This window comes from Triticum dicoccoides, chromosome 6B, assembly GCF_002162155.2.
Source record: "Triticum dicoccoides isolate Atlit2015 ecotype Zavitan chromosome 6B, WEW_v2.0, whole genome shotgun sequence".
Lineage (NCBI taxonomy): Eukaryota > Viridiplantae > Streptophyta > Magnoliopsida > Poales > Poaceae > Triticum > Triticum dicoccoides.
This window is the reverse complement of record NC_041391.1, coordinates 13,783,084-13,809,398: the sequence shown is the minus strand read 5'-3', so window position 1 is coordinate 13,809,398 and position 26,315 is coordinate 13,783,084. Positions and strand designations below refer to the sequence as shown.

At 45.7% G+C, this 26,315-nt stretch overlaps 2 protein-coding genes and 1 pseudogene across 4 annotated transcripts; all 3 read right to left on the bottom strand.

The window, feature by feature from the left end:
• Nucleotides 1-3,449: 3,449 nt before the first annotated feature.
• Nucleotides 3,450-10,782, bottom strand: LOC119325440 (ubiquitin-like domain-containing protein CIP73). 2 transcript variants are annotated; one of them, XM_037599186.1, is made up of 18 exons: nucleotides 10,623-10,782; nucleotides 10,176-10,312; nucleotides 9,859-9,976; nucleotides 9,300-9,395; nucleotides 8,675-8,721; nucleotides 8,482-8,532; nucleotides 8,318-8,383; nucleotides 8,097-8,237; nucleotides 7,949-8,018; nucleotides 7,701-7,858; nucleotides 7,107-7,271; nucleotides 6,954-7,025; nucleotides 6,753-6,870; nucleotides 5,587-6,165; nucleotides 5,203-5,489; nucleotides 4,419-5,009; nucleotides 4,028-4,183; nucleotides 3,450-3,821 (listed from the first exon to the last, which is right to left on the bottom strand). In XM_037599186.1, the coding sequence occupies exons 2-18, from the start codon at nucleotides 10,308-10,310 to the stop codon at nucleotides 3,747-3,749; spliced, it is 2,925 nt and encodes a 974-aa protein (XP_037455083.1). In that variant the 5' UTR covers nucleotides 10,311-10,312; nucleotides 10,623-10,782; the 3' UTR covers nucleotides 3,450-3,746. The 2 variants fall into 2 exon arrangements, with proteins under 2 accessions (XP_037455083.1, XP_037455085.1); XM_037599188.1 differs by lacking the exon at nucleotides 8,482-8,532.
• Nucleotides 10,783-13,827: 3,045 nt separating this feature from the next.
• Nucleotides 13,828-17,720, bottom strand: LOC119323707 (putative nitric oxide synthase). Of its 2 annotated transcripts, none has more exons than XM_037597410.1 (13): nucleotides 17,170-17,720; nucleotides 16,884-17,069; nucleotides 16,713-16,799; nucleotides 16,559-16,638; nucleotides 16,387-16,468; nucleotides 16,273-16,293; nucleotides 15,898-15,943; nucleotides 15,675-15,793; nucleotides 15,209-15,322; nucleotides 15,046-15,120; nucleotides 14,854-14,943; nucleotides 14,496-14,587; nucleotides 13,828-14,324 (listed from the first exon to the last, which is right to left on the bottom strand). In XM_037597410.1, the coding sequence occupies exons 1-13, from the start codon at nucleotides 17,611-17,613 to the stop codon at nucleotides 14,066-14,068; spliced, it is 1,695 nt and encodes a 564-aa protein (XP_037453307.1). In that variant the 5' UTR covers nucleotides 17,614-17,720; the 3' UTR covers nucleotides 13,828-14,065. The 2 variants fall into 2 exon arrangements, with proteins under 2 accessions (XP_037453307.1, XP_037453306.1); XM_037597409.1 differs by having other exon boundaries at nucleotides 14,478-14,587; nucleotides 17,170-17,712.
• A 4,322-nt stretch (nucleotides 17,721-22,042) lies between these two features.
• Nucleotides 22,043-25,078, bottom strand: LOC119321829 (annotated as a pseudogene).
• Nucleotides 25,079-26,315: the final 1,237 nt, after the last annotated feature.

The window sequence follows — 26,315 nt, the reverse complement described above, 5'->3', positions numbered from 1 at the left end:
TGGTCAATTGCGGGAAGAACGCACCTTCCTGGCCTGAGCTGAGAGGTGTGAGAAGATGAGCAGCACAAATTACATAGCAGGGCAAAGCAATGGAAACTGCTTTTGGAGGCCGAGCTCGATGCAAACCTCCACATGTAAAATTCAAAATTCATGAAAATTCATATTTACATTTCAATAAATTCTGGAAATATATAGATATAGATGAAGGCAAAATCCACAAGTGTGTAAATTTTCAAGACAAAATAAGTTGAAATAAGAGTTTTGTAAAAATGATTCTAGGGATCTTTAACACATGATACCATTCATCCTCCCAGACCATCATTTTTTTTCTTTTTTTAAGGTCGCATTTCAATGTATTTCATCCTGAAATTTTACACACATACACCTCACATCCTTGTTCACTTGTAGGGAAAAAATAGATTTTTTTGAAACCAAAAAATTTGGATTTTGAATCTTTCAAAAAGTCTGCCTCCATGGAGTCAGAGATCCAAAACGCCCTACTCGGCAAAGGAAGCAACTTAATCAATCGCTAGAAATAAACATACCTTTCTGGCCTCACTCACCCCGACCTAAAAATATGAAGGAGATCCATTGTCGTAGATATGAACCAGCTTGATTGAGGAGGGTTCTTTGTGACGGTGTCCTGGACTAAAGGGTACTAACCTATACGACCTACAGTCCATGGGCTGAGCTTATGGCTCGCCGATCTCCACAAGGAAGGACTCCAGAATCTATGAATCTCGGTGCGGTCAAGATGGAAACCTCCGAAGACTTGGCGTGTACTTCAAGGATAGCTTGCTAACCGGCATGATTGGCAACTGACCATATGTGTAACCTAGGTGCCCCCAGTGTGTATATAAGCCGTGGGGTTTAGTCTTAGAAGCATGATTACCAGCCTTAGGCTTTAGAACACAATCATATGATCTCGAGGTAGGTCACCTTGTACTTGATACTCCATAGCAATAATATAATCAAGTAGGGCGTAGGGAGGCAGACTTAGGAAGATTCTCGGCCAAACCCAACAAAAACAAGTAAAATTTCATGTATAAATTTAGGAAGTTGTATAAGATTTAGAGATACTTGACATCACAGGTTTATAGTTCTGGCGCTACTTGTTGGATTTATCTAGGTTTTGTCCTAAATATCCATGATGCCCGACCACGCCAGTGTATCGGAGAACCGGCGACGGAAAACTATACATTCTTTGTTGTTCGTTTTTCATATTCGTATTTTAATGTAACAGATTGGAAGTGCATGGCCCACTATTTTTTTTCTTGAGGAATTAGTTAAAGTGTATTGTTAAGAATGTCCTATACATTATTTTGCACCAAACAAAAACATATCTTATGTTCAATTATTAATTGATCAAATTATCAAAAGACGTTTGGGATGGTCAATTGCAGGAAGAACGCACCTTCCTGGCATGAGCTGAGAGGTGTGAGAAGATGAGCAGCACAAATTATATAGCAGGGCAAAGCAATGGAAATTGCTTTTGGAGGCCGAGCTCCATGCAAACCTCCAAATGTAAAATTCAAAATTCGTGAAAATTCATATTTACATTTAGAAAATTCTAGAAATATACAGAACTAGATGAAGGCAAAATCCACAAGTGTGTAAATTTTCAAGACAAAATAAGTTGAAATAAGAGTTGTGTAAAAAACGATTCTAGGGATCTTTAACACATGATAGCATTCATCCTCCCAGACCATGATTTTTTCTTTTTTTACAGGTCGCGTTTCAATGTATTTCATTCTGAAATTTTACACACATACACCTCACATCCTTGTTCACTTGTAGGAAAAAAATAGATTTTTTTGAAACCAAAAAATTTGGATTTTGAATCTTTCAAAAAGTCTGCCTCCATGGAGGCCGAGATCCAAAACGCCCTACTCGGCAAAGGAAGCATCTTAATCAATCGCTAGAAAGAAACATACCTTTCTGGCCTCACTCACCCCAACCTAAAAATATGAAGGAGATCCATTGTCGTAGATATGAACCAGCTTGGTTGAGGAGGGTTCTTGGTGACGGTGTCCTGGACTAAAGGGTACTAACCTATACGACCCACAGTCCATGGGACGAGCTTATGGCTCGCCGATCTCCACAAGGAAGGACTCCATAATCTATGAATCTCGGTGTGGTCAAGATGGAAACCTCCGAAGACTTGGCGTGTACTTCAAGGATAGCTTGCTAACCGGCATGATTGGCAACTGACCATATGTGTAACCTAGGTGCCCCCGGTGTGTATATAAGCCGTGAGGTTTAGTCTTAGAAGCATGATTACCAACCTTAGGCTTTAGAACACAATCATACGATCTCGAGGTAGATCACCTTGTACTTGATACTCCATCGTAATAATATAATCAAGTAGGGCGTAGGGCGGCAGACTTAGGAAGATTTTCGGCAAACCCAACAAAAACAAGTAAAATTTCATGTATAAATTTAGGAAGTAGTATAAGATTTAGAGATACTTGACATCACAGGTTTATAGTTCTGGCGCTACTTGTTGGATTGATCTAGGTTTTGTCCTAAATATCCATGATGCCCGACCACGCCGGTGTATCGGAGAATCGGCGACGGAAAACTATATATTCTTTGTTGTTCGTTTGTCATATTCCTATTTTAATGTAACAGATTGGAAGTGCATGGCCCACTATTTTTTTCTTGAGGAATTGGATGACTTGTAATGTTAAGAAGCATTATTTTGCACCAAATAAAAATATATTTTATGTTCAACTATTAGTTGATCAAAATACCAAAACATGTTTTGAATGGTGATATGATTGTGGGAAGAACACACTAGTACTAAGCTGCAACAGAACTGAGCAGAGAGGGTGAGAAGAAGAGCAGCACAAATTGCATAGCCGGGCAAACGAAGCAACTTAATCAGTTGCTAAAATTGTAAAAGAAACACACGTTCCTGGCCTCACTCACCTCGACCTGAAAATCTGAAAACTGTACGTACAAATGAACCATCTATGATTGAGGAGCCTTCTTGGTTGTAAAGAGATTTAAGCTCCAAATTAGCAACACTTTGTACCTGCCCTTTTGAGACCGGTGTGTCACCCAACCCAAGATCATGTCTAAATGTAGTGGACCAGAGCAGAGTGGTGCCGCACCTACCGGCATCGAACACTTACAGGGCTTGAAGAATTGCCGGTAGAAATCGGGTTTCTGAGGTGCCACGGATCCATGAAGACAAGCACACAATCTTCCTCGAGGAGTGCTTTCGACATGCACGAATCTGGTCGTGGCCAAAGTCCATGATTGAAACCTCTCCAAGGCTGGCTATAGAAGGGAGGAGCAAGCAGAGGAAGGAAGGAGAGGTCTTTGCGACGCTCCCTGCACTCCTATTTGATACACCAACCGAACCTGAGTGATGTTTCTCCGCTCTGTCGTGCTGCTGGTGTAAGAAAACATTGTCCTACTAACTGATTTCAACATTGTCGTGCTCAACAGCGAAAAATCCGAGTCCAGCATAAATCGCAATGACCAACAATTAAATGTCGAAATGTCGTCGGTAGCACAGACAGACGATCCAGGTATACGGTTCCCCAAAGCTAGCTAGCTATGTGCATGTCACTAGCAAAATTCGGTGACAACAGACAACAACTACATCCACAGTCAGGAGACACAATTACATCCACAAGTCATGAGTTCTGTATATATGTTTTCACCACATTGTCAACCACGCCGCGCCTGAAATGTACCGCCCACTTGACCGACCGGACCGACTCCCGGGCCACGCTTCACGACTGCGTCTTGGCCTCGGATTCAGACTCCACCCTCTCGCCGACTTGCTCCAGCAGAAGCTTCATGTACTCCTGAAAAAACCAGCAGCTTTTGTTACCAACTAATGGTGGAACCACACAGGGGGAAGAATCCCCCTCATAACAAACTCATGTATCCAGCGGACGACATATTATGTGTGTAATGTAATCTCAAGTCTAGCATTCACCGACAATTGCATTTTATATGGTTAACTAAACATTATGTAATATAAACTATATAGAGGTTGTAGGGAACATACATCAGCGAGCTCTGGGTCACTGGCAAGCTCTTCAAGCATGACCTCGATGCTCTCGTCGTTGCCATAAGCCTGGGCAGCGGTCTCAAGGACAGCACCAAAGATATCCTCAGGGGCATCACGTTGCTCAATGCGTTGGCATGCTTCTTGGAGATCCATCTGTCCAAGAAACAACAAACATGAGCGATGTTTTATGTTACAAGATCAAAGATTCTAGTATTTCACGCTGATCAAAAAATGGGTTTCACACGTTCAGGCAACATAAATATTTCTTGTTCCAACAAACATTTTTCACCTCTCCGAATTGATGGCTGGTTTCCAAACATGGCATATTCAGGTAAAAATACAAACTGACCTACCAACTTTAGTCTTTTTGTTAAACAGGATGGCATACCTGAGAGCTTCTCCCACCTGCGGCGCCGCTCACTTCCCTGTCATTCTGTCGAGGCTGCACATCCGTACCAGCACGACGAGGTGAAGCTCCACCAAGAACTTGTGACACAACAGGCATCATCTGCTGCATCATACTGGACAAGTCAAAGCCACCTTGGCCCCCCCTCTGTGGCACATCCACATTTTGCACCATACTGCTCAAGGTGTCCATCACTGCACGGTTCTGTGTCAGGTCTTCCATGATGTTCCTCACATCAGCTGGTGAATCCATCCCTGTTTGAGCAGCTACATTTGACATCAGATTGCTGAACATCGGGTTGTTGAGAACACTTGATAGCATACTGCCGAGGTCAACTTGCCCTTCACCACCCGGTCTTCTCAGAGGCATTCCAGCAGCAGACCGAGGAGTTGAAGATGGGGCTTGAGAAGCCGTAACACTGCCGCTGCTCGCATTATAGCCTCTCGAAACAAGAGCTTGCAGAGCCTGCTGTCCCCTCAGAACAGCTTCCTGGCTTCTAGGGACAGAAGAGGTGTTAACGGCTTCCCCAGAATCGCTGCTAGTCCCAGATAGCTTTGTTGCTCTGCTACGTCTCTGCAAGTGTAGTTAACATAATCAATGACATTGTTCTCTCAAATAAAAATCTATGGCACTGCAGCTAACAACAACAAATTACAAGCACTAGGACAACATGCAGGAAATCATTGTTGACAAAAAAAATGCAAACTGAGCAATAAAGTTTGTGAGACTGTAATAGGACTAAGAACCAGGAACATATTAGTATTACCTTGGGCTGCAGGCCACCACCAAGACCAAGTGGCCCAGACCCACCACTAGCAGCAGGTTTAGTAGACTCTCCGGTTTCTCCATCTGACGGCTTGCTCTTCAGTTCAGAATTTTCTGCCGGCATGCCCAAAGGAACATCACCTGTAAGTGTGCCTGTCATCTGTCCTCCTAAGCTGGCTGCTGCCGATTCCCCAGAGCGTTGTTGACTGCTATCAACATCGGAGACACTCACAGTACTGATGTCTTGTGGTGTCAAACTGGGACCGGATGTATTTGAAGGCACAGTGCCTAAATAGAGCAATAACAACAGAAACAGGAACGGTGAACGACTCGGTACAATTATGCCTAGAGGGGAAAGAATCCAGGTTACTTCAAAAAGAAATACCTGCACCAGTTGCATCAGACTGCATGTTCACTGAAGTTTGCCCATGATGAGAACCCGGCAGCTCATTTTGTGATTGTGTATTTCCTGATGTCACAGAGCTCACGGTGCCAGCTCCATTGTTTGTGGTTGGGGGGTGAGGCCCCTGGGCTGCTGGGTTCAGCACAGCTGATGTAAGTGAAGCCAATGCCTGCGGGTTTGCAGCCAGTGCATTGGCTATCTGTGCAGATATCTGTGCTATCATAGCAGAAACAGCACTGCCTGAAGAAGCTTGTGGAACAACATATGCCGAATTCGGTTGAGATCCGTTGCCCACGGCAGTCTGAGAACCTTGAGGACCAGTTGACTGGTTAGGTGCTGCCACTTGGCTTCTCATTTGAACAGGAAGGATAACACCAACTGAGGACCTCCCTGGAAAGGCCGGAATAGCTGCAAGTCCTGTAACAACTGTTCGTGGTGGCAATCCACGTGTAGCCGACGGGTTGCCTCCTTGAGGTCTTTCTGCATTTTGGCTTTCCCCGTTGGCAGTGGTTGCAGAAGCAGTGGTTGAACCACCAGATGGACCACTTGTTGCAGAAGCACCTAGTATACAGGACAAAAAGAAGAGTCAGGGGAGATCAAAATGTGACAAGCACTCATTGCAACTTCAAAATTAAAGGTCCCTTATTTAATATATGAGACAAATCTTTTGCCTCCGTTTGAAAAAAAAAATTAAGGTCACATTTCATCTTATACTATCTAATTGCTATCCAAGAGACACAAAATAGAACAGTAAACACGGAACACGGTATCTCAATGTGGTCCCATGCTGCATGTGCTCCCCCACCGAGTGCATCAAATGTCAAGAACACAAATGACATTTGGAAGCCAATTTTTTTTTATCAGTTGTTATATGTCCACGTATCTGTCAACCACAAGGTTTAGAAACATATCTACTTCCTCATATTAGGACACCATTTATGATGCACCTAATACCTATAAACTCAGACAAATTAATAACCACAGAGACAATTTAGATGCTGTTTTGATGTTCTCAATGCGAGGGGGGGCGTAAACATAGATAATAATACACCATAAGAAGGTCACCTGTTTGCACATTAACCCACTTATATATTTAAAAAATCCATAAAGCAAAAAATCTAAATAGTGCTTGCACTGGGAGACCTTACCAGCATGAATATTGACACCATTTGCTCGAGAAGGATCAACAATACCAAATGGACCAGAGACACCAAAAACTGGCGGTATGCTAGAAACTCCAAAATGAGGGGCGCTCTGGAAAGACGGCTGCGCAATGAAATAACGTGTTATTGTTACTGGAGTTGCAGAACACATCAAAACCAACACCAAGAAGCATCACAATACATCACCTGAACCATGATTGGACTTGGTCCTGTAGGGGTTATATAAACAGCAGGCCCGGCATTTACAAAAGCATTAATCTGCAAAATCAACAAGCTTTCAGAATACTTAAACCATGTGAATCACTTGTGTGATAGTGAAATTTGTAGAAAAATGCATACAGGAGATGGTCCCATTCTAAGCGTCATCATTGTCCGTCCAAGCTCAAAAAGCATAGCCCCCAAATGCTGCATCGCTACTCCCAACTGTGCCGACTCATTCTGGATCTGGCTTCGCACAGATGTATCAGCAGTGGCAGCATCTCTCTGAATATGTTGTGCAAGATGCTGAAACAAAAATAAGGCGAATGCAGGTCACAAATAAGTCCACACAAAAGTTCACACTTATCTCTTTGGTTGTCTAGAAATTATTTGAGAGAAACAGACACAAAACTGCATCATAGCAACTGCATAATCAGTTGCCAAAAAACAAATCATGAAATTCTAACACCAGAAAAAGCATCAACAGTCCTATGAGCGTTGTGTTAATAGAGTAAGGAAGGGCAAATTTCAAATGTTCAGTTTATATATAGATCTCCATAGCATTGTCTATAAAAGTACTCAAATGGTAACACTTGCTTAGAGAGCATTGGCTTGGAGACTACAATAGAAGGGAAAATAGTTATGAAATATACTATGTTACTATCTCTGTCAAAGGTCAACCATTGCAAAGGTCAGAAGCTCAGAATACAACTACAAGAGGGGAAAGTAACATACAGAAAGCGCAGAAGAAGCACTGCCGCCAAGAAGTTGTTGGGCCCTTTCAACAACTGACGCCAGCACCTCAGGACTTGGAAAGCTTTGGTTCAAGTAAGCATCATCTGTCGCTGATGTTGGTGGTTCCTGAGCATTTGAGTCCGCGGATGGTGGAACGCCTTCATTTTCATATATCAAAAAAGAATTGCATATATATTAGTGCTATTGACAACCAACAAATAAACCAGCTGCAAAAAGAATTACCATACCATTGTTCTGCAATACTTGGTCCATGCGATTGATATACTCCAACAGGGTCGTCATGGAATCAGGAACAACCTATGATCAATGCTAAAGTTAGATGAATGAAAGACAGATGGCAAAAGATGAGGAAGAAAATGATAACAGTATATTAACCATGTTGCGAGGAATAGCGCCGGAAGGTGGAAGCTGTGACACATGAATTTGATGATTGAGAATTGAGAACCCAGGTGGTGCCTGGCCTGGCTGAGTTCTTCCATTATTGGCCCCATCTGGTGGGGGGTGGTTTAATGGCACCTAATTAAGCAACCACAGAGAAGTTAAACATTAATGTATATCAGCAACCCTGGATAGGCCTATTAAGGAAACCTCATTACCGAGAACGTAGCATTTGCCACACCACCAGGCATCCCAAGGAAGTTACCAAGAATATCCCGAACAGTCTGAACATAACAGAAGAGAGGAATTATACCAATGGGCAAGTGAAGCAAGCGATCATCTGACAGAAAAATTATACAGAATGCTAGAGCAAAGCATATACCGCAGGAATGTCATTTATCACCCCCTCGGAAACCATAACATCTATAGTTTCCTAGAAGAGAATAAATAACAACTATTTAAGAATTATAATCGATGTTCAACCATTGCTAAATGGTAGGCAGAGTAACAAATTTTCAAATAAAAAAGAAAATATAATCAATGTTAACCGTTACAAAAAAATGGTAGATGCATACCCTGGACATGTAATCTCCCAGCATTGCTCCATTTCCGGCACCACTAGCTGCAGCCACGACAAAAATGTAAAAGGTTCATAAGTCCCAGTCCCAGCATACTGTCATCCAATCATACTATGCTATACTAAAGATCATGATAAATGAATCGAATTCGGCAACAACCAATTACATCTGAAATGAGCAAAGGTACAGAAAATATAATCAGATAGCAGAAACGATCTGCACAAGCATATAACCGTCAACAGTGCCTCCGCAACACATATACCAGAGAACTAAAGCAACACATATACCAGAGGACTAATAGAGACCTCTTTCAGTTTAAATAGCCTGAAAACTCCCATATGGCTCTTTACATCCACAGCTAGCTAGAACTATTTTCAGCCCCCTTTTGTTAAAAAGTGTCCATTACGGAATGTGCAATGCATATACTGCAGTTTGTATGCAAATGGAGAACATGACATTTGGGAGGTTGATGCAGACTTAATTTTAGCTCCCATAATGCTGAAACAGGGTAAGGCACACCATGTATGTATACTAAATCATGACAGCATATCAAAAATAATTGTTGTGGTCAGGACTCAGGGTTGATAATATAGGCTTCAGAGCAACAGCATATCTGACTTACCATTAGCATTGGGGATTGCTTCAGGAGTCTCAGAGGAATGTTGGCCCTCAGCTGTGCGTCGAGCCACCAAATGCAATGTATATCCATCTTCCAAATCTTTAGATTGTCAAGGATACATATATATGACAAGAGTTGTGACCAGGGAAATCAATACAATCCATGGATAAACGTGGCAGGAAAACAACTTAAAACGCATCCATCGAAGCGTCAGATGAACAGGTGTACGAATGGCAGGTCACAAGAAAAACAAAATTTTACAATGACAAACCATGCTGTGAATGATAGAAACCAATAATATAATCAACGACAACCTCCTATTATTCCACGTAATCTTCAGTATAATCTACAGTTCCGGCGGTTACTAGTGCAAACAACTCGACTTAATAAATGCATGCCAAAAGCTTGCAATGATATGAGGTTCTGGTTCGTATTTCTAAGCAACTTCAACACGACAAAAACTTCGGTATGACTCATCAAGGTAATAACTGATGTGGAGATACAGATGGTTCAATAATAAAACTTTGTAGCCTCGACAGGAAACGCAAAAACAAAAGGATACGGTATTCTGACAAGAGGTGGTCATCCTTTAAGACCCTTCCCCTAAAAATCAGCCGCTGCTGCTCCACGGGAATCCCGGCGACATCTACTATCTTCTCCTTTAGGTTCAGAACAGTCTCCTGAGGAAAACAAAATTGGCAGTTAGATAATCAGAAAACATTGCACATAATAATATCACTATAAACAGAACTACTTCAGAATACAGGGATTGACAATTAGCAGGGAGTTGAGCACAAACAGGACTATAGCATTGCTACCACTTCTAGGGTAGTTCAGGGCACCGACAGAACCGAACTAGAAAAGCTATGGCATGATTACATTCTTGTCGACGCGGAGCTTGTGCACTTGCGACTCCAGGGTTTTGATGTTGATCTCGATGGTGGCGGGTTCCGGGCCATCTGCGCCATCCCTCGCCGTCGAACTCCCGGCACCACCGGCACCGTCGTCAGCCATCCCTGCAGCCACAGAAAACCGATTAAGGATCACTCAGGCGCCATACAAAGTAAATACAGGGCATGTAAAATGGCAAGGCAGGGGTCGTCGCTCGCCCTGCTCGGAGTTCTCCCTAGGGTTACCAACTCCGCCCTTAGAACAAGATCCCCGCGGAGGAACCACCGGGGGAAAAATCGGGCCTTTTGCTTGCTCCGGCGGGGACCCGGAGGAACCGCCGCCCGGCATTTCGGGGCGCCGCCCGGGGGCGGATCTAGACGGCGTGCCGCCGCATGAAGTTCGTCTAGGGTTCGACTAATCGCACGGCGCGCGTACCTCAGAAACCGACGGCCAAGATCGCGGACGGCGGGGCGGGGGGTTCGACACAGCACGGCGGGAGGGGCGAGCGCGACGGCGCCAAACGGGGACGGCGGCGTGGGGGCGGAGGGGGCGGAGGCGGCACGGCGGCGGCGCTAGGGCACGGCGGCGGGATTCAGAGGGGAGGGGAGAGGGGAGGAGGAGAGAAAAGGCGATGGATTTTGTTTTGACTCTGGCGACGAGTGTGAAGACTCGTCCTTGGGATGGTCTTCTGCCTTTGCCTTGCCTTGGGCGCCGCTCCTTCTAGAACACTCCAGGGGCTTCCCGGAGTGGCATTTTCTTGGGCAAAAAATAAGTCTTTTTTATGCATAACCTTGTAGAGTACCTGAATTTATATGGAAAATTAGGTCCATGACATTTTATTTATACATGAGTTTGTGAAAATAGGGTTATAATCTTTTTACAAACGATGATAGCGCGCCTTGTATGTCTTTCGGCCATGACTGATGTTTGCTCCGGCTCTGGAGGCGGGGGGCGGTACGCTGTTTTTGTTTCTGGCGGTGCTTTTTCTCCGGAAGGTTATGGTTTGCGGTTGTGTGGAGTTGTTTCCTTTTCCTTTCTTCTATCTCCTAAATGATTAGATTGGTGGCAGACATGGACTAGAGGGGGAAGGAGGCGGCTGAGGTAGGGGAGAGGAGGAGCGAGGCTACACCATTGACGAATGGCATGGAAGGAAGGGTCATCGGATGGTTTGAGCTACCCGTCACGCCACCCCGAAGCAAGGTGGGGGTGGGGCGCGGTGATGGTGGATTCTTGTGCGTTAGTATGGGGACCATGCAGTAAGGCGGCTATATATAATGTTTAAGCGGCGATGGGGAGGTAGGGGGTCATAATGAGAAGGGGTTGGCGGGAAAGAGGTTGATCGAGGGTGGGTGAGGTCGCACGTAACATAGGCCAAGGTGGGGCATGCAATCCTCGAGGAGAGGAGAAATTTATACGAAAAAGGGGACCCTGGTTAGGTCCAAGTCCAATAGTCCACGCATATTATGTGCACAAGTTAAGAATACATGGTCGCTTGTGAAACAAGTTGACTTTTTTGTGATGCCTCCTAAGAATTGCATCTGTCCAACTTTTCACAATAGTAGCAACATTCACTTTGTCGGTGTCAGCCATGGCCGGTCTTGGTCATCGACGGGATGCCCTGGCGGACACGTGGTACAGTGGCTTGCGTTGTTGTGGCAGCTCGAGCAGTATCTTCCGCCACGTGTTAAAGTCATTCTCCACGTGTCCTTTAGGGATCTGGTTGCAATTTATTCTCCTTTGAAGGTCACGATGTAATACGAGCTGTATAAATCCAGTAACAAAAGGCGAAGGGGGCTACGGGCGCTCACAGTGATTAGCAACTCTCCGCCACCCGATTGGTTCCCTTGATGCGTTTCTGACCCTTGGATCTCGCTCCTAGACGATCTGGGCCGCCGGATGGAGCCCGTGACACTATTGCAATGAACAGTTTAGCTATCCATCGAAAATATCTCGTGCCACCGCTGTTATTCTCGTGCTCTGTCGAGGGTATTTTCGTAATTTTGATATGAGGTATATAAGCCAACGCCCATGCGTTTCTCCCCAATCAGCTTCCTCTCCTCTTCCTGTTTAGCCGCCGCCACCACCGCCCCTTCCCTTCCACCCTGGTCGTCGCCCCCTCCCCTTCCATTGTGGGCGTCGGCCCCCATCGCGCGACGGCGCGCCCGCTCTCCCGCCCCCTCTCCTCTGGTTGTCGTCCCGCACTGCATCACCTCCTGGTCACTCTATCTCATGCGATCCACTCTCTCTGTATTCCCCACTGCTGCCGCCACCACGGCCAACTCCGGCGAAATCCGTCGCTATCCAGCACATCCACGAGCTCATCTCACGACGTTGCTCCTTCTCCACCGCGTTGACCCGACGCGCCGCTCCTCTACGCGCAGCCCCGGCTAACCCTAGCGCTACGGTCGCCGGTCCATGATCGTCGCTATCGACGCCGGCGCTGCGCCTGCACCTCCGGTTGGTCCTTCCCAACCCCGTCCGAACCATCGCGCAATGCATCGCCTCCTGGTCGTTGTTCCAAGCGGCGGATCATGGGTTGCAGTTGTTTGAGGTCGTTTCCTTTCTCTTCTTCTCTCTCCTACATGATTAGAGCGGCGGCAAAATGAAGGAAAAGGAGGGAGGGGGCTCGGGTAGGTGTGGGAAGGAGGAGCGAGGCTACACCATCGACGAACATCGTGGAAGGAAGGGCCATCTGATGGTTTGAGCTACGCGTCAAGCCACCCCCGGAGAAGGATGAGTGGAATGGTATGGATACGAGATGGGGGCGGGCGGTGATCGTGGATTCATGTGTACTAGTATGGGGCCGCGAAGTAAGGCGGCTATATATAATGCTTTGAGCGGCGATGGGGAGGTAGGGGGTCATAATGAGAAGGGGTTGGCGGGAGAGAGGTTGACTGAGGGTGGGTGATGGGTGGGGGAGGTTGCACGTAACATAGGCCAAGGATGGGGCGTGCACTTCTCGAGGAGAGGAGAAATTTATACCAAAAATGGGGACCCTGGTTAGGTCCAAAAGTCCACACATATTATGTGCACAAGTTAAGAATCCATGGTCGCTTGCGAACACAAGTTGGCCTTTTGTGATGCCCCTTAAGAATCGCATGTATCCAACTTTTCACAATAGTAACAACACTCACTTTGTCGGTGCCAGCCATGGCCGGTCTTGGTCATCGGCGGGATGCCCTGGCGGACACATGGTATGGTGGTTGGCGCTATTGTGGCAGCTCGACCAGTATCTGGCGGACACGTGGTATGGTGGTTGGCGCTATTGTGGCAGCTCGACCAGTATCTTCCGCCACATGTCAAAGTCATTCTCCATGTGTAGCTCGACCAGTATCTGGCGGACACGTGGTATGGTGGTTGGCGCTATTGTGGCAACTCGACCAGAATCTTCCGCCACATGTCAAAGTCATTCGCCACGTGTCCTTTAAGGATCTGGTTGCAATTTATATTCCTTTGAAGGTCACCGATGTCATAGAAGCTGTATAAAGTGGTTTGTTGCAAAAAGGAAAACTTTCCACTGTTGTAAGATGTACTCTTCTTGGGTGTATTTTTTTTAATTCCTTCAAAATTGGCATGTTTAATAAAACTTGGCAACAACTGAATTTGATACTCTTTGCACAAAATAGCTATCAATCAAACATTGCAAAACGACGGTGAAATAGTTTCATATATATGCAACAAGTGTAACCACAGCAACATTTCACTCGAGGTTTCCTGAATCATTTTCATCAGCTGATCCTAAGCTAGAACTATGAATTCATCCCTATAAGATCATCCAAGAAACATAATGTCGGTGCGCAACTGGATCATGCGGAGCTGCTCCAGCAGCAACAGCAGCATACACAGAGACCAAAAATAGGCATTTGGCAACCGCAGCATCAGTAATGCCACTTGGGTCTCAGCTCCTCTTCTACCTCGGTCAGCTCCTGGTATCGGTACCACTGCGATGCCGCTTTACCGACGGGCAGTGGGGCGCGGACAAAGACCTCGACTGGTTTGGGTACATGTACTCTTAAATGCAACTCGCCACTGCCGCCGCCTTCTTCCTCGACGCAGCTATCAGGGTCGCTAGATGGCACACCAAGTGGTTCGACCGCGATCCACCCGAGTCCAGATATCGCAATGTCACTAGCAGGCCTGCACAGGAAAGAAGGTGCCAATAAATCATTCAGGGTGTAAAATATTAAAATAAACAAAAATGCTCCTATACGGGGACTGTTATATACCCTGGTACTGGCCAACAAATGACCGCTGCAAAGCTAAGACCCAAATTTTAGTTGCAAACATTACCTATCAAGCTCTTCATACTTTATCTGCAATTCGCGAACGCCCTGAAGCCCACACCATCCTTCAGCTCTCTCCTGGCCGGTTGGGGGAGTCAATGTAACTCCGACTTCTCTCTGGAAAGTGAGAAGGAAAGGACAACAGGCTCAATTTTGTTTGAAATGAAAGCACACATTAGCAAAACAAAGATGGCACAGCAGCAAAAGCTAGTTTTTAGCAGATGAGGTTACATGCGGTGGGGCTCTTTCTTTGAGACGAATAAAGCTTAAATAAAGAAATAACTCCATTTCACAAATGCAGTGAAGTTTTGTAAATAAATTTTGAAAGAAGAAATACATTATTACTTCTAAGTAGAAGTCAAACTCGTGGAACAGCCACATACCTTGTAAAATTCATCTGCTTCTGTGGTGGGGACCATATTAATACTTAGCTTCTTTGGTCCATAGAATGTTAGCCGTGTGCGTGGAAGAGCCTGGTGATTTATTGGTTATCACTTAGTGGCTGCTAATTTTACAAGTGACATTGAGAAAGATGGAAAAATATGAATACTGAAATTTTGAGAGCATTTAGGTACCTTAACAACATCGACACGGACAAGTCCCCCCCAGAACAACGTATTCCCGCTCAATCCAACATCTGTATCATTAGCCTGAACATAACATTATGGTCTGAAGAAAGAGATTAGTGCGGAAATTTTGAGACAGTAACATGGATTTTACAGATCAGGGTATACATACAGGAAAACATCGCCCCTTTAGGCGACTTTGTGGTGCAAGAGAAGGCAGATCATCAGCGTGGATAACTGCTGCCTGTCTATGGTGAAGATGGACTCCAGGTGTGTCGTATAATTTCTGTCATGCATAGATTAAGCTATATTAAGGTCCAAACTGGATACCAAAGGAGAATACAAAATATAGGCACTTATCCGTGTCATTTAAATGTACATTTTAGAACATGTTAAATATATATATATATATATATATATATATATATATATATATATATATATATTATGGATGGAGATTTAAGGCATCTAATTATCTAATTCTCTAGGTGAGCAGCATTTTGTTTAGCATGTAAGCAGGGTGCAGGAGAGATTATATTGGATTCTCTGACAGCTACATCAAACCAATAATGATGATACACTAGGTTCACATGTAAAGTAGTATACATATCTGAAGTTGAAAACAAGTAGAAGCATACCCCTCCGCCTAAAAATGCTTCGATCTGAATAGGACCTAAGGTTGTTCCAGGAACAGCAGATTGTATTGGCTTGTATTTTTGAGCTGCAGCTGCCACTGGGTCTTTATATGCCATTGTTTCTACAACAGCAATCTCCAACTATTAGCACGATGAAGATATGAATGAACAAAAAAAAAAGATCGCATAATCACAAAAAGGGTGGTAGAAGAATTTAAGGCCCTACTTAGCATAGCACTAATAAATGCAGATTTCCCAACATTTGCTGAACCCTGCAACAATGTATGAACGCATCAGATTGTCAGATATAACTACAGTAGGCAATAGGCAGGCATGTCTGTTCGGATTGTCTTTATTGTAATCATTCAATGTGCATAATGAAAAAGCAAATGAGATAAATATGGCCATCACCCTACTTTCTTATTTATTTGGCGAGGACAATAAGACCTTCAAACATGCAAAGGACCATGACATGATTTTGGATCTTCCTTACATACTTATTATTTTTGACAATTGGCAGGCATGAATTGCGTTCTGATGTAAAACAGGACAGCACAATGTGATATTTATGACTCGGTCATAATAGGCGAATAATGCTTACCAGTATATACACATCTCGGGCCTGATAAGAGACAATGAAAATGTAGTCAGTATTGTGCATGAGAAGTCGACAGCCAACAATAATAGGTAGACAGTAAGTGGATAACAAGCCGACCTTCTTTTCCTGCTGAATCTCTGATATAACACCAGTGATGCCGACCAATGACTTTGAGCTTGTCAAATGGACGCTAAGGACACTACGCACACAAAGCAAGATAATAAATTATCGGTTAGGTAAAGACCTGACGAAATAGAAAGGAAAACTCAGGGGGGGAAGAAAATCTCACTTGAGTTTCTTCCTAACAACAGACTCCACGACCCAATCGCCGATGCAATTCAAATCCGTGTCTCTGGGTAGGAGGTCAACCTACAGAGCAGCTATAGCTTCAGTTACCTGACAGAAGAAACAGTACTGAGAAGTTGACAATGTATGAAATTCACCTTTGTTATCACGAGCACGATGGGGTTAGCGCCGGCGAAATCGCGTATGCGCGCCAGGAAACTCCCGTTGAAGTCGACTATGTCAACCTACATTCATATAGCAGCCACAATGAGTGCAAGACAACTAGGTATGCATCAATCGATTGGGGTATGAGAGCCAGGGTTGTTTACTAGTTTCACTATCAATGCTTTCTCGTGGCGGAGGTACGACAGCTTCTCCCGTAGCTCTTCCGCCGAAACGAACTGCTTGCCCCCCGGGTAGCCGCCGTGGCCGCCGACGGCGGTCACCATGTGCCCGTGCGACAGCAGCCTGCACCGCCCGCACAGCACCGTCTTCAGCTGGTTGTGCCTCTTCTTCTGCCCACGTCGTGTCGTGTCAGTCCATGCTCCGGCAAGCCGGTGGAAACGCGCTGAGGATGGCGGCGGAGTGCGCGCGTGGATCGGATGGCCTGCTTACCAGGTCGTAGGTGGCGGGCTCGACGTGGCCGGGGGACCCCGCCTCGCCGGTGTGCAGCGGCGCGCCGCAGCCGTAGCAGCAGGCGAGGCCGGAGGGCGCCTTCTTGGCGAGGGCCTTCCGCTTCTCCTTCCGTCGGCGGCGCCTCTCGGCGTCTTCCTCCGACGCGCGCGCGGGGGCGCGTGCCGCGGCTGCGGCCGCGAGCTGCCTCCCCAGGTACACGTCGCCCCGCGTCGGCGCCGCGGGGCCGACCCCGTCCGCGGGAGGAGACGGCGAGGGGGACGGGGACGGGGCGCTGGGAGAGGCGGCGCGCGCGCGGGTGGAGAGGGAGAGGGAGACGGAGGCGGTGGCGGCGGCGGACGGGTGGTGCTTGGCGGGGACGGCGGGCGGCGGCGACGGGGACTTGGGGAAGGAGAGGAAGAGCAGGCGGGGGCACGCCGACGCCATTGGAGGCGGGGCCGAGCGGAGGGGAGAAAGGCGAAAGCTTTGGCTCGCCGTGGCGGGAGCGGTGGGTGGGTGGCCTTATCCGCTTCGCCGTCGCCGGAGCAACACGGGGGGCCGCACAAGGCCTTGCGACCGGGATATTGTAACACATTCGGCCCATTGGGGAGTGGCTCGTGTCTACGTCTAGGCTAGTTGTTCCCTCAAAAAAAAAAAGGTCTAGGCTAGTTTGTTCAGGCGACGTCGCTCGGTCGGTGCCGACGTCTCTGTCGGGAATAGAAGTCTCGCGGCCACCGCCTTGACGGCGTTCTATGACGGCATCAAGGAGTTGCGGATGTGTGTCCAGGCAAGGCCTTCAAGACGTCGGTGGAGGCCTTGCCGAGGGTCCTGTTTCTTCGGCTTCGTCCACATCGCATCAGCGGTTCCTCCGGCGCCGTCGCGAAGTCGAAAGTGCCGGTGTTGAAGGTGGCTGGCGCCGCGGCGGCGGTCTCATCCAAGGTATGATGCACCTACAGTTTCTTCGAAGGTGGAAGATGGTTGCCAGTTCTGGAGCACCTCAGCAGCATTGCCGCGCGATTTGAAATTTTTGGACATGAAATATACATGCATCTTGTGCCGATATTTTTTTTTCTTTTCGTTCTTGCGACTTTTGGATGTGTTTATTTTGTCAGAAGATTGTCCACCTTCAAAGCACTAGATTTTATACTAATTGTTCCCGGTGATGTTCTACAAAGTGCACAGTAAAACTGACTGAAAGTTTAATCTGTTACGAGAGAAAATTTGTTCAAAATTAAGGGGAAGAAAATGAAGGTACCTTTGTCGCGCGAGCAGCCACCGCGAACATAGGGATTGCCTACACACCCGCCGTCGCAGTAGCACTGGTAGCCGCTATATGTAAAATCGTTATCTGTGCAGCTGCTGTTGCTGCTGAGGCAGGCGTAGGTGACCTAAGAGGAGATGTTGTAGACGTCCACGCCGGAGCGGACAGGGACGGCTTCGGTGTAGGAGATGCTTATTTCCGGCGACCAGCCGACCTATCAGCTTGGAATATAACAATGTATTTCCCCGAAAAGGAAAAGGGAAAAAAGAATGCATGCAAGCTCCGCTAATTTGAAGCAAAACAAAGAAAATACAAGGGGGGAGTATGCATGTGCCGGACTTCCAAGGACACCAGGACGACTTCTCCACCACGTGCCGTATTGAACACTCTCAGTTGAGCGATTCTCTACCATCATCGAGCTTCCTAATAGACAATGACAGGGAGACCTACGACTGGCTGCAGAGAAAAATTGGCGACAAGTAAAATTGCCTGGGAGGTCGATCATGGAAGCCATTTTCTTGGTACGACAACTTATGGAGAGATATAGGGAGCAAAAGAAGGACCTGCATAGGGTGTTCATTGACTTGGAGAAGGCCTATGATAAGATACCGCGGAATGTCATGTGGTGGGCCTTGAAGAAACACAAAGTCCCAGCAAAGTACATTACCCTCATCAAGGACATGTACAATAATGTTGTGACAAGTGTTCGAACAAGTGATGTCGACACCAATGACTTCCCGATTAAGATAGGACTGCATCAGGGGTCAGCTTTGAGCCCTTATCTTTTTGCATTGGTGATGGATGAGGTCACAAGGGGTATACAAGGAGATATCCCATGGTGTATGCTCTTTGCGGATGATGTGGTGCTAGTTGACGATAGTCGGACGGGGGTAAATAGGAAGTTAGAGTCATGAAGACAAACCTTGGATTCGAAAGGGTTTAGGCTTAGTAGAACTAAAACCGAGTACATGATGTGCGGTTTCAGTACTACTAGGTGTGAGGAGGAGGAGGTTAGCCTTGATGGCCAGGTGGTACCTCGAAAGGACACCTTTCGGTATTTGGGGTCAATGTTGCAGGAGGATGGGGGTATTGATGAAGATGTGAACCATTGAATCAAAGCCGGATGGATGAAGTGGCGCCAAGCTTCTGGCATTCTCTGTGACAAGAGAGTGCCACAAAAGCTAAAAGGCAAATTCTACAGGACGGCGGTTCGACTCGCAATGTTGTATGGCGCGGAGTGTTGGCCGACTAAAAGGCGACATGTTCAACAGTTAGGTGTAGCGGAGATGCGGATGTTGAGATGGATGTGTGGCCACACGAGGAAGGATCGAGTCCGGAATGATGATATACGAGATAGAGTTGGGGTAGCACCAATTGAGGAGAAGCTTGTCCAACATCGTTTGAGATGGTTTGGGCATATTCAGCGCAGGCCTCCAGAAGCTCCAGTGCATAGCGGACGGCTAAAGCGTGCGGAGAATGTCAAGAGAGGGCGGGGTCGACCGAATTTGACATGGGAGGAGTCCGTTAAGAGAGACCTGAAGGATTGGAGTATCGACAAAGAGCTAGCTATGGACAGGGGTGCGTGGAAGCTTGCTATCCATGTGCCAGAGCCATGAGTTGGTTGCGAGATCTGATGGGTTTCACCTCTAGCCTACCCCAACTTGTTTGGGACTAAAGGCTTTGTTGTTGTTATTGTTTGTTGTAGAAAACCTCCTAATATTTCTGGTAATCTATCCGCAGACTAGTTTTAAGTCAGATTTCGCTTTTACAGGAAACCCATGACATGTCAACGCTCAGTACGTATCAAATGGTTAAAAAATCATATCTTTAAACCCTAACTTCAATATTCAGAAAAATGTGTAGAATCTGAATATTACGTTATTTTATCTGCTAACCATTTGAAACATACTTCCTCCGTCCCGTAATGTAAGACGTTTTTCGACAAACCTTAATCAACAGCGCACGATCTGTCTTTGTTTCAAACCAATGCGGAACACCTTGCAAAACCAGGATTAGAGACGGAAAAAACTATCTATAATCACGCATGCACACCTCGCCATAACCTCATAAAAAAGCAGATTTCTCATCATCTGCTGGGAGTAGGATTGACAACATTCAAACATGAGTGTGGTATTTTGTCTTTCCGTTAGAACGCACGAGCTCTTCTGCTGGTCCTAGCCTCATATGTGATGGTTTTGGGGTAATTATGAACGACTTTTCCAGCGCGCGCCGTGTTGAACACTTCAGTTGGACCATCATCGAGTTTCCTGGTAGACAACGGCAGGGAGACCTAGACTGGATGCAGAGCAAAATTGGCAACAAGTAAGCAGGACCTGTCCAGATCGGGGTCAATTTAGATCGGGACATTCGCGTTTAGAAAAATGTGCTCCGCCTTCTTTTCCAACTTGTGCTGGACCGTAGTATGTAGGAAAGTATAGGCGGGCATCGCTCCTTGTCCTGCTGTCCCTGACTTGTCCACATAGACCGGCAAGTCGCTCCTGGCCATGCACTCTAGAGTCCAGATGAAATAAGTTTCTGCACTGACAAGGGTTCTTTCCAGGAAGCGTGTTTCCCTTGCTGCTTCTTGTGAACGGCAGTGAAGCGACTGGCCACTATCAGTTACCTTGTTTTTGTTTGTTTGGATCAGTCGATTTTTCCTTGGTCCATAGGATGGCACGGCAGATACCTCTCCACCGTCGATCTTTTTTTCTTTTTGCGGGAAAAATGATTTCATTCATCAGGAAATGTAATTACAATCAGCGGCAACAATGCTCGCAATCTCGTCCGGGGGAGAACGCAACCAGCAGGCAGTACGCTGTTGTGTACGTCCCATATGAGCAAGAGTGTGACTAGCTACATTAACATTCCGCTTGATCTTCATAATTTGAATCCTTCTTTCTTGAGACAGTATTGATCTGGTCTCCATTACTTTGTGAGTGTGTGCTCAAGGGTCCTTTCCGGCTGCTGAAATTAGTTGCACCGCATCAGCGCTGTCAGTCTCCACAAGGATATCTAATTGAGAGATAGAGTGATTCCTTCATGGATTGCTGCCAACTCAGATTCCAGGGCGTCCGCACAATTCCCAAGCCCACTGATGCGCCGGACGGCCCCTCCATCCACCCGGCTCCCAGGCATGACGGACCACACCCGCTCACAGCACGCCGAGCTGGACGTCCGCGCGTACCCGGCTGGAGTGAGCGAAAGCCACCTGCATATATGTGGCCCTCGTGGCTGACCGTCTCACCGTCACGACGCCTAGATGGATGGCGCGAGGGAAACAGACCGGAATGGGGTGTTCGCACAAGCTAAACAACCCGCCACACGCGCCTGCCCGGCTCACGCGAACAAAACAGACGGGCGCGCACACGTGGCCGGCTTGCGCGAAAGTACCACACCGGACGGGGCATAACACAACCGACAGGCGGACACGGCCTCGTGTCATGCGCGAGGCAGCGAAAGTTTTATATTACTCTATATGCTTCACTTATATCTGTTATAGTAATGACAAAGTAGAAGCACTTTAATCTCTTTGTTCTTCACTCATATCTGTTGAAGTGTTGGAAAGGTAGTTGGCATATGAATTAATTTGCATATTGCTTGTAGAATTTAATGTGTTGGTACTTATATGACATGATAAAAAAATTGTGTAAACAACTTCTAGAATTTACAACATATAGGACTGGATACTTGGCAATTGATTTTTAGACAATTTGCTCCACTCACCAAGGATACATTCTCATCTTAATTTTTGTATACATGTTGACTTTTGATTTAGTACAAACCAATAACACTTAATTACATGCATCAGACAAACTTTCACCGGGAACAAAATACACTTACTAGTACAAGATTTAATCAAATACTTGTTTACATTCATTTATTCCTAGGGCCCACTATGTACTATCTGTATCGCTCAACTTGTACTTGCCTTGCCATTTCTCCTGCCCCAAGTAAGAGAACCACAAACACATATGCCTTGTCATACAACTTGTCAAAGAGGCGGAAATAGGCAACTCTCCATGCTTTCTTGAATAACATGGCACAAAACACAACCCAAAGGCCAGCCACATACCCAGATCCAAGTCCAAAGTAAAAGAACATCTTTGCCTCATAAACACTGTCCCTTCTCGGTTGATTCACATGCTCCAGTGAGTTGTTTCCTGAGCAATTCCTTTCAAGAGGAGGGCCACACAAACCAATGTTACCAGTGTATATTGACGGGTTCTCAGTATAGATAGTGTCAAGTTGACTTCCTGGGGGAATTCTTCCTGTAAGATTGTTATATGACAAGTCCAAGGAGCTTAAAAATGTCAATTCATACAAGCTTGCCGGGATTTCACCATAAAGGTTATTCCTTGATAGGTCGAGTGATTCGACTGATTTCATGGCCCCAATCTTCACGGGAATTTTCCCACTCAAGTGGTTCCATGATAAGTTCAAATTCAGTAATCCATCAAGAGAAGTTATCCTTTCTGGAATGTCTCCAGTTAAGTGGTTGAGTGATAGGTCAATACCAACCACATAAAAAATTCCAGCACCATACTTCAGTTCTTGGCGCTTCATCACAACATCCCAAAGTCCTCTAAATTTACCCACATGGTTGTCATACCATGCAGACATGTCGTCCTTGGAGTTCTCTGGATCTTTTTGGGCCATTGATGTTAAATTTGACAAAGACTCAGGTATAACTCCAGATATATTATTTCCTGCTAAACTCAATTGATGAAGGTATTGAAGATTGGTGATAGTCACCGGAATATCTCCATACAACAAGTTGTGGCTTAGTTGCAAAAAGCGCAACTGTACCAATTCTTCAATCCACAACGGCAATGTCCCATACAAATTGTTCCTTGAAAGATCCATGAAAGCCAAACTCGAGTAGTTTCGAAGTGATGATGGGAACTTGCCAGAAAAGCCATTGTTACTTAAGAGGAGGAAAACCAAGTTAGGGTCGTGAGAACACTGAGGAAGTTCTCCCTCTAAAAAGTTGTCTGATAGGTCCAAGACAAGTAGGTTCCGTAGCTGACATATAGATCCAGGAACATGACCACTGAAGTAATTGGAGGACAAAGACAATTCTAGCAAAAATTGAGCTCCGGTTTCTATCGGGAGAGGTCCTGAGAACGAATTATGCGATAAATCCATGTGCCTTAAGTTCTTCAGAGAAGCCATGTGTTCCCTTGTGATCAGGCCATCCAGGTTATTGTTGCTAAGGTCAAGGTCAATCAAATCACCAAGCATACCAATCATAGAAGGCACATGTCCACTCAAAAGGTTGTGAGAAAGAACAAGGTACCTCAATGTAGTAAAATTCCCTATGCCTAGCGGTATAGCTCCAGTAATATCATTGTAAGAGAGGTCGAGGATGTCTAATATAGTGCAACTCCCTATCCCTACTGGTATAGGTCCAGTAAGACTATTGCTGGAAAGAGAAAGATACGACAAACTAGTGCAATTTTCCAACCATGGAGGTATAGCTCCAGTAATGTTATTGTAGGACAGGTCGAGACTAGATAAGTTTGTTAAGTGGCCCATTCTGTTTGGCAGCATTCCAACCATATTGTTGCTGCTCGGCCTCAATTCTTGCAATCTGTTTGACGGGCAGCGCGGCAATTTCTCCAGAAACTCTGTTATATTTCCAGAGGAGAGACTCCCATCAAGCCATATCATTTCCAAATCACATAGATTTTTCAAATCTACTGTCATTGTGGCTGTGTTACCAATTCCAAAATATTGGTGATAAAAGTATAGCTGGCGGAGAAACGTCATGTTTCCGAGCGCATTAGGAAATGGACCATGCAGGGAGGTATCAGAAAGGTCGAGGTACTCGATGCTTGTTATGTTCCAAAACCAACTGGACGCAATTGGATGACCAAAGTAGTTACGTGAGAGATCAAGGTGCTGAAGATTTGTGAGGTTTAGGTGTGTGAGGGATTGGTTTGTACTGGAAAGCGAGCAGTAAGAAAGGCGGAGGTCCTTCAAAGAAGGAATCATGTTCACCACAAGAGGCCAATCAGCTATTGAGCTGAGATTCATAGAACTAATGTCAAGATACATCAACCTAGGTAAACGGGCTAACCATGAGATGTCTATCAAGTCCATCTCCATGTTGGAGAGGTCGAGATATTCCAGCTTTGAAAGGTTGCCAAGCTGAGGAGGCACTGTGTCAGAGCAATATATGTAGGAGAGATCGAGATGTCTCAACTTCTTTAAAGAACCCAAGAGCTCAGGAATACGGCCATCATGCCCACATAGGGATGTAGACTGGAGATTGAGGTACTCGAGATGCTCTAGAGAAAGCAAAGGAGGACTTATCTGGCCGACCAAAGAAAACCTCCGGCTAAGATCAAGCCCGATGACACGGCCCGTCACGTTGCTGCAGGTGATGCCTGCCCATCGGCAGCAATCTTGGCGCCCTCGCTGCCACGACCCGAGTTCATCGCCGGTGTCGTTGATGCCTTGCTTGAATGCCAGCAGCGCGTCCCGCTCGCGCCCGTATGCAGGTCACGGCGCCCGCGGACGCGTCGGGCGACAAGGAAGAAGCTGATCCAGGTTGCCGCTGCTGCCATGAGGAGCAAGACGGACTTGGTGGCAGGCGAGCCATAGCCATCCATGGTGGTGGTGTGCTAGCGATCACAGATGGTGGTGAGATGTTACAAATTATTATTTAGTTTGTGCTACGAACGGTACATGCGATGGTGCACTTAAGAAGATATTTCGTGCATGAGGGTACTCGCTGTGTGCATCTACATTTTTTTTTTGACATGCGCTGTGCTGTGTGCATCTACTAGTTATGAGTGAGTGGTTGGGATTTATGCCGTTCGTTCCATGGCAGCAAACGTGTGTGTGCCGGCACGTACGTACGTCGACCCAGTCATATGGGCCGGTCAAGATCTTTAGATGAGAGATGCATCTGTGGAGGCCGTTAGTCGTCTGCCCCGCCGTGGCTGCTACGTACGTCGTACTAGTATTTGGTAGGAACTAGTCAGCAACCCGTGCCTGAACGAGCTAGCTATGTTAAAAACTCATCACGTTTGAAAGCAAATCTATTGTTCATTGTTTTTGAGATAGCTTACCACTCATGCCAAGTGGTATTTGAAAGCAAATCTATTAAATTGCAGGAGTTTGAAACACATTTAAATACACTAGTCATCAACCCGTGCACCTGCACGGGCTAGCAACCTTGATTCAGAAAACATGGTGCTTAATATACTTTGGAATAAGAACAAACATCACAGTAGTCTTGAAAGTTTCGTGTACTTTTGAAAATGTAATCACTTTTTTTAGCCATTGAATCAAGGCACATCCAGTACAAAATGAATAAATAATCCCGAGTTCATGATAGTAATATGGGAAAACACCAAAAACTATCTAAGATGGAAAAATTATTAGAGAAAATGATACATGTTTGAAAAATAGAAGATGCAAATTCATTACTATTTTGGTTGAATGGCACATTTCATAATTATCTTAATCAATTTGAGAGAATAGGGGTTTGTTTTTTGTCGAGCGGCTATTTAAAATATATAATTTTGCCCTCAAAATAGTTTAATTCGATACTTTTTGTCCACGGGAATGATGAGCTATATGGTTGTGAGTGTACATTCTTTACTCAATATAGAGGAAATTCTATTTCGTTAGTAAATCACCAGAAGTGTTGATTCTTTATTGGACAAAGAATTCGATGGTAACAAAATTTAAAAAGTATGTGCCATTTTCGTCTTTGAGTTGTGCAAATGGTGTTAAACATTTGCGGACCTAAGATTGCACAGAATGATTTCATTTTTTATGCCACAACTTTATTGAATTAGAAATAACTTTTGCTTAGTGCATGAGAAATAACAAATTTCTTTTTTTTGCGGGGTAGAAATAACAAATTTCAAATATG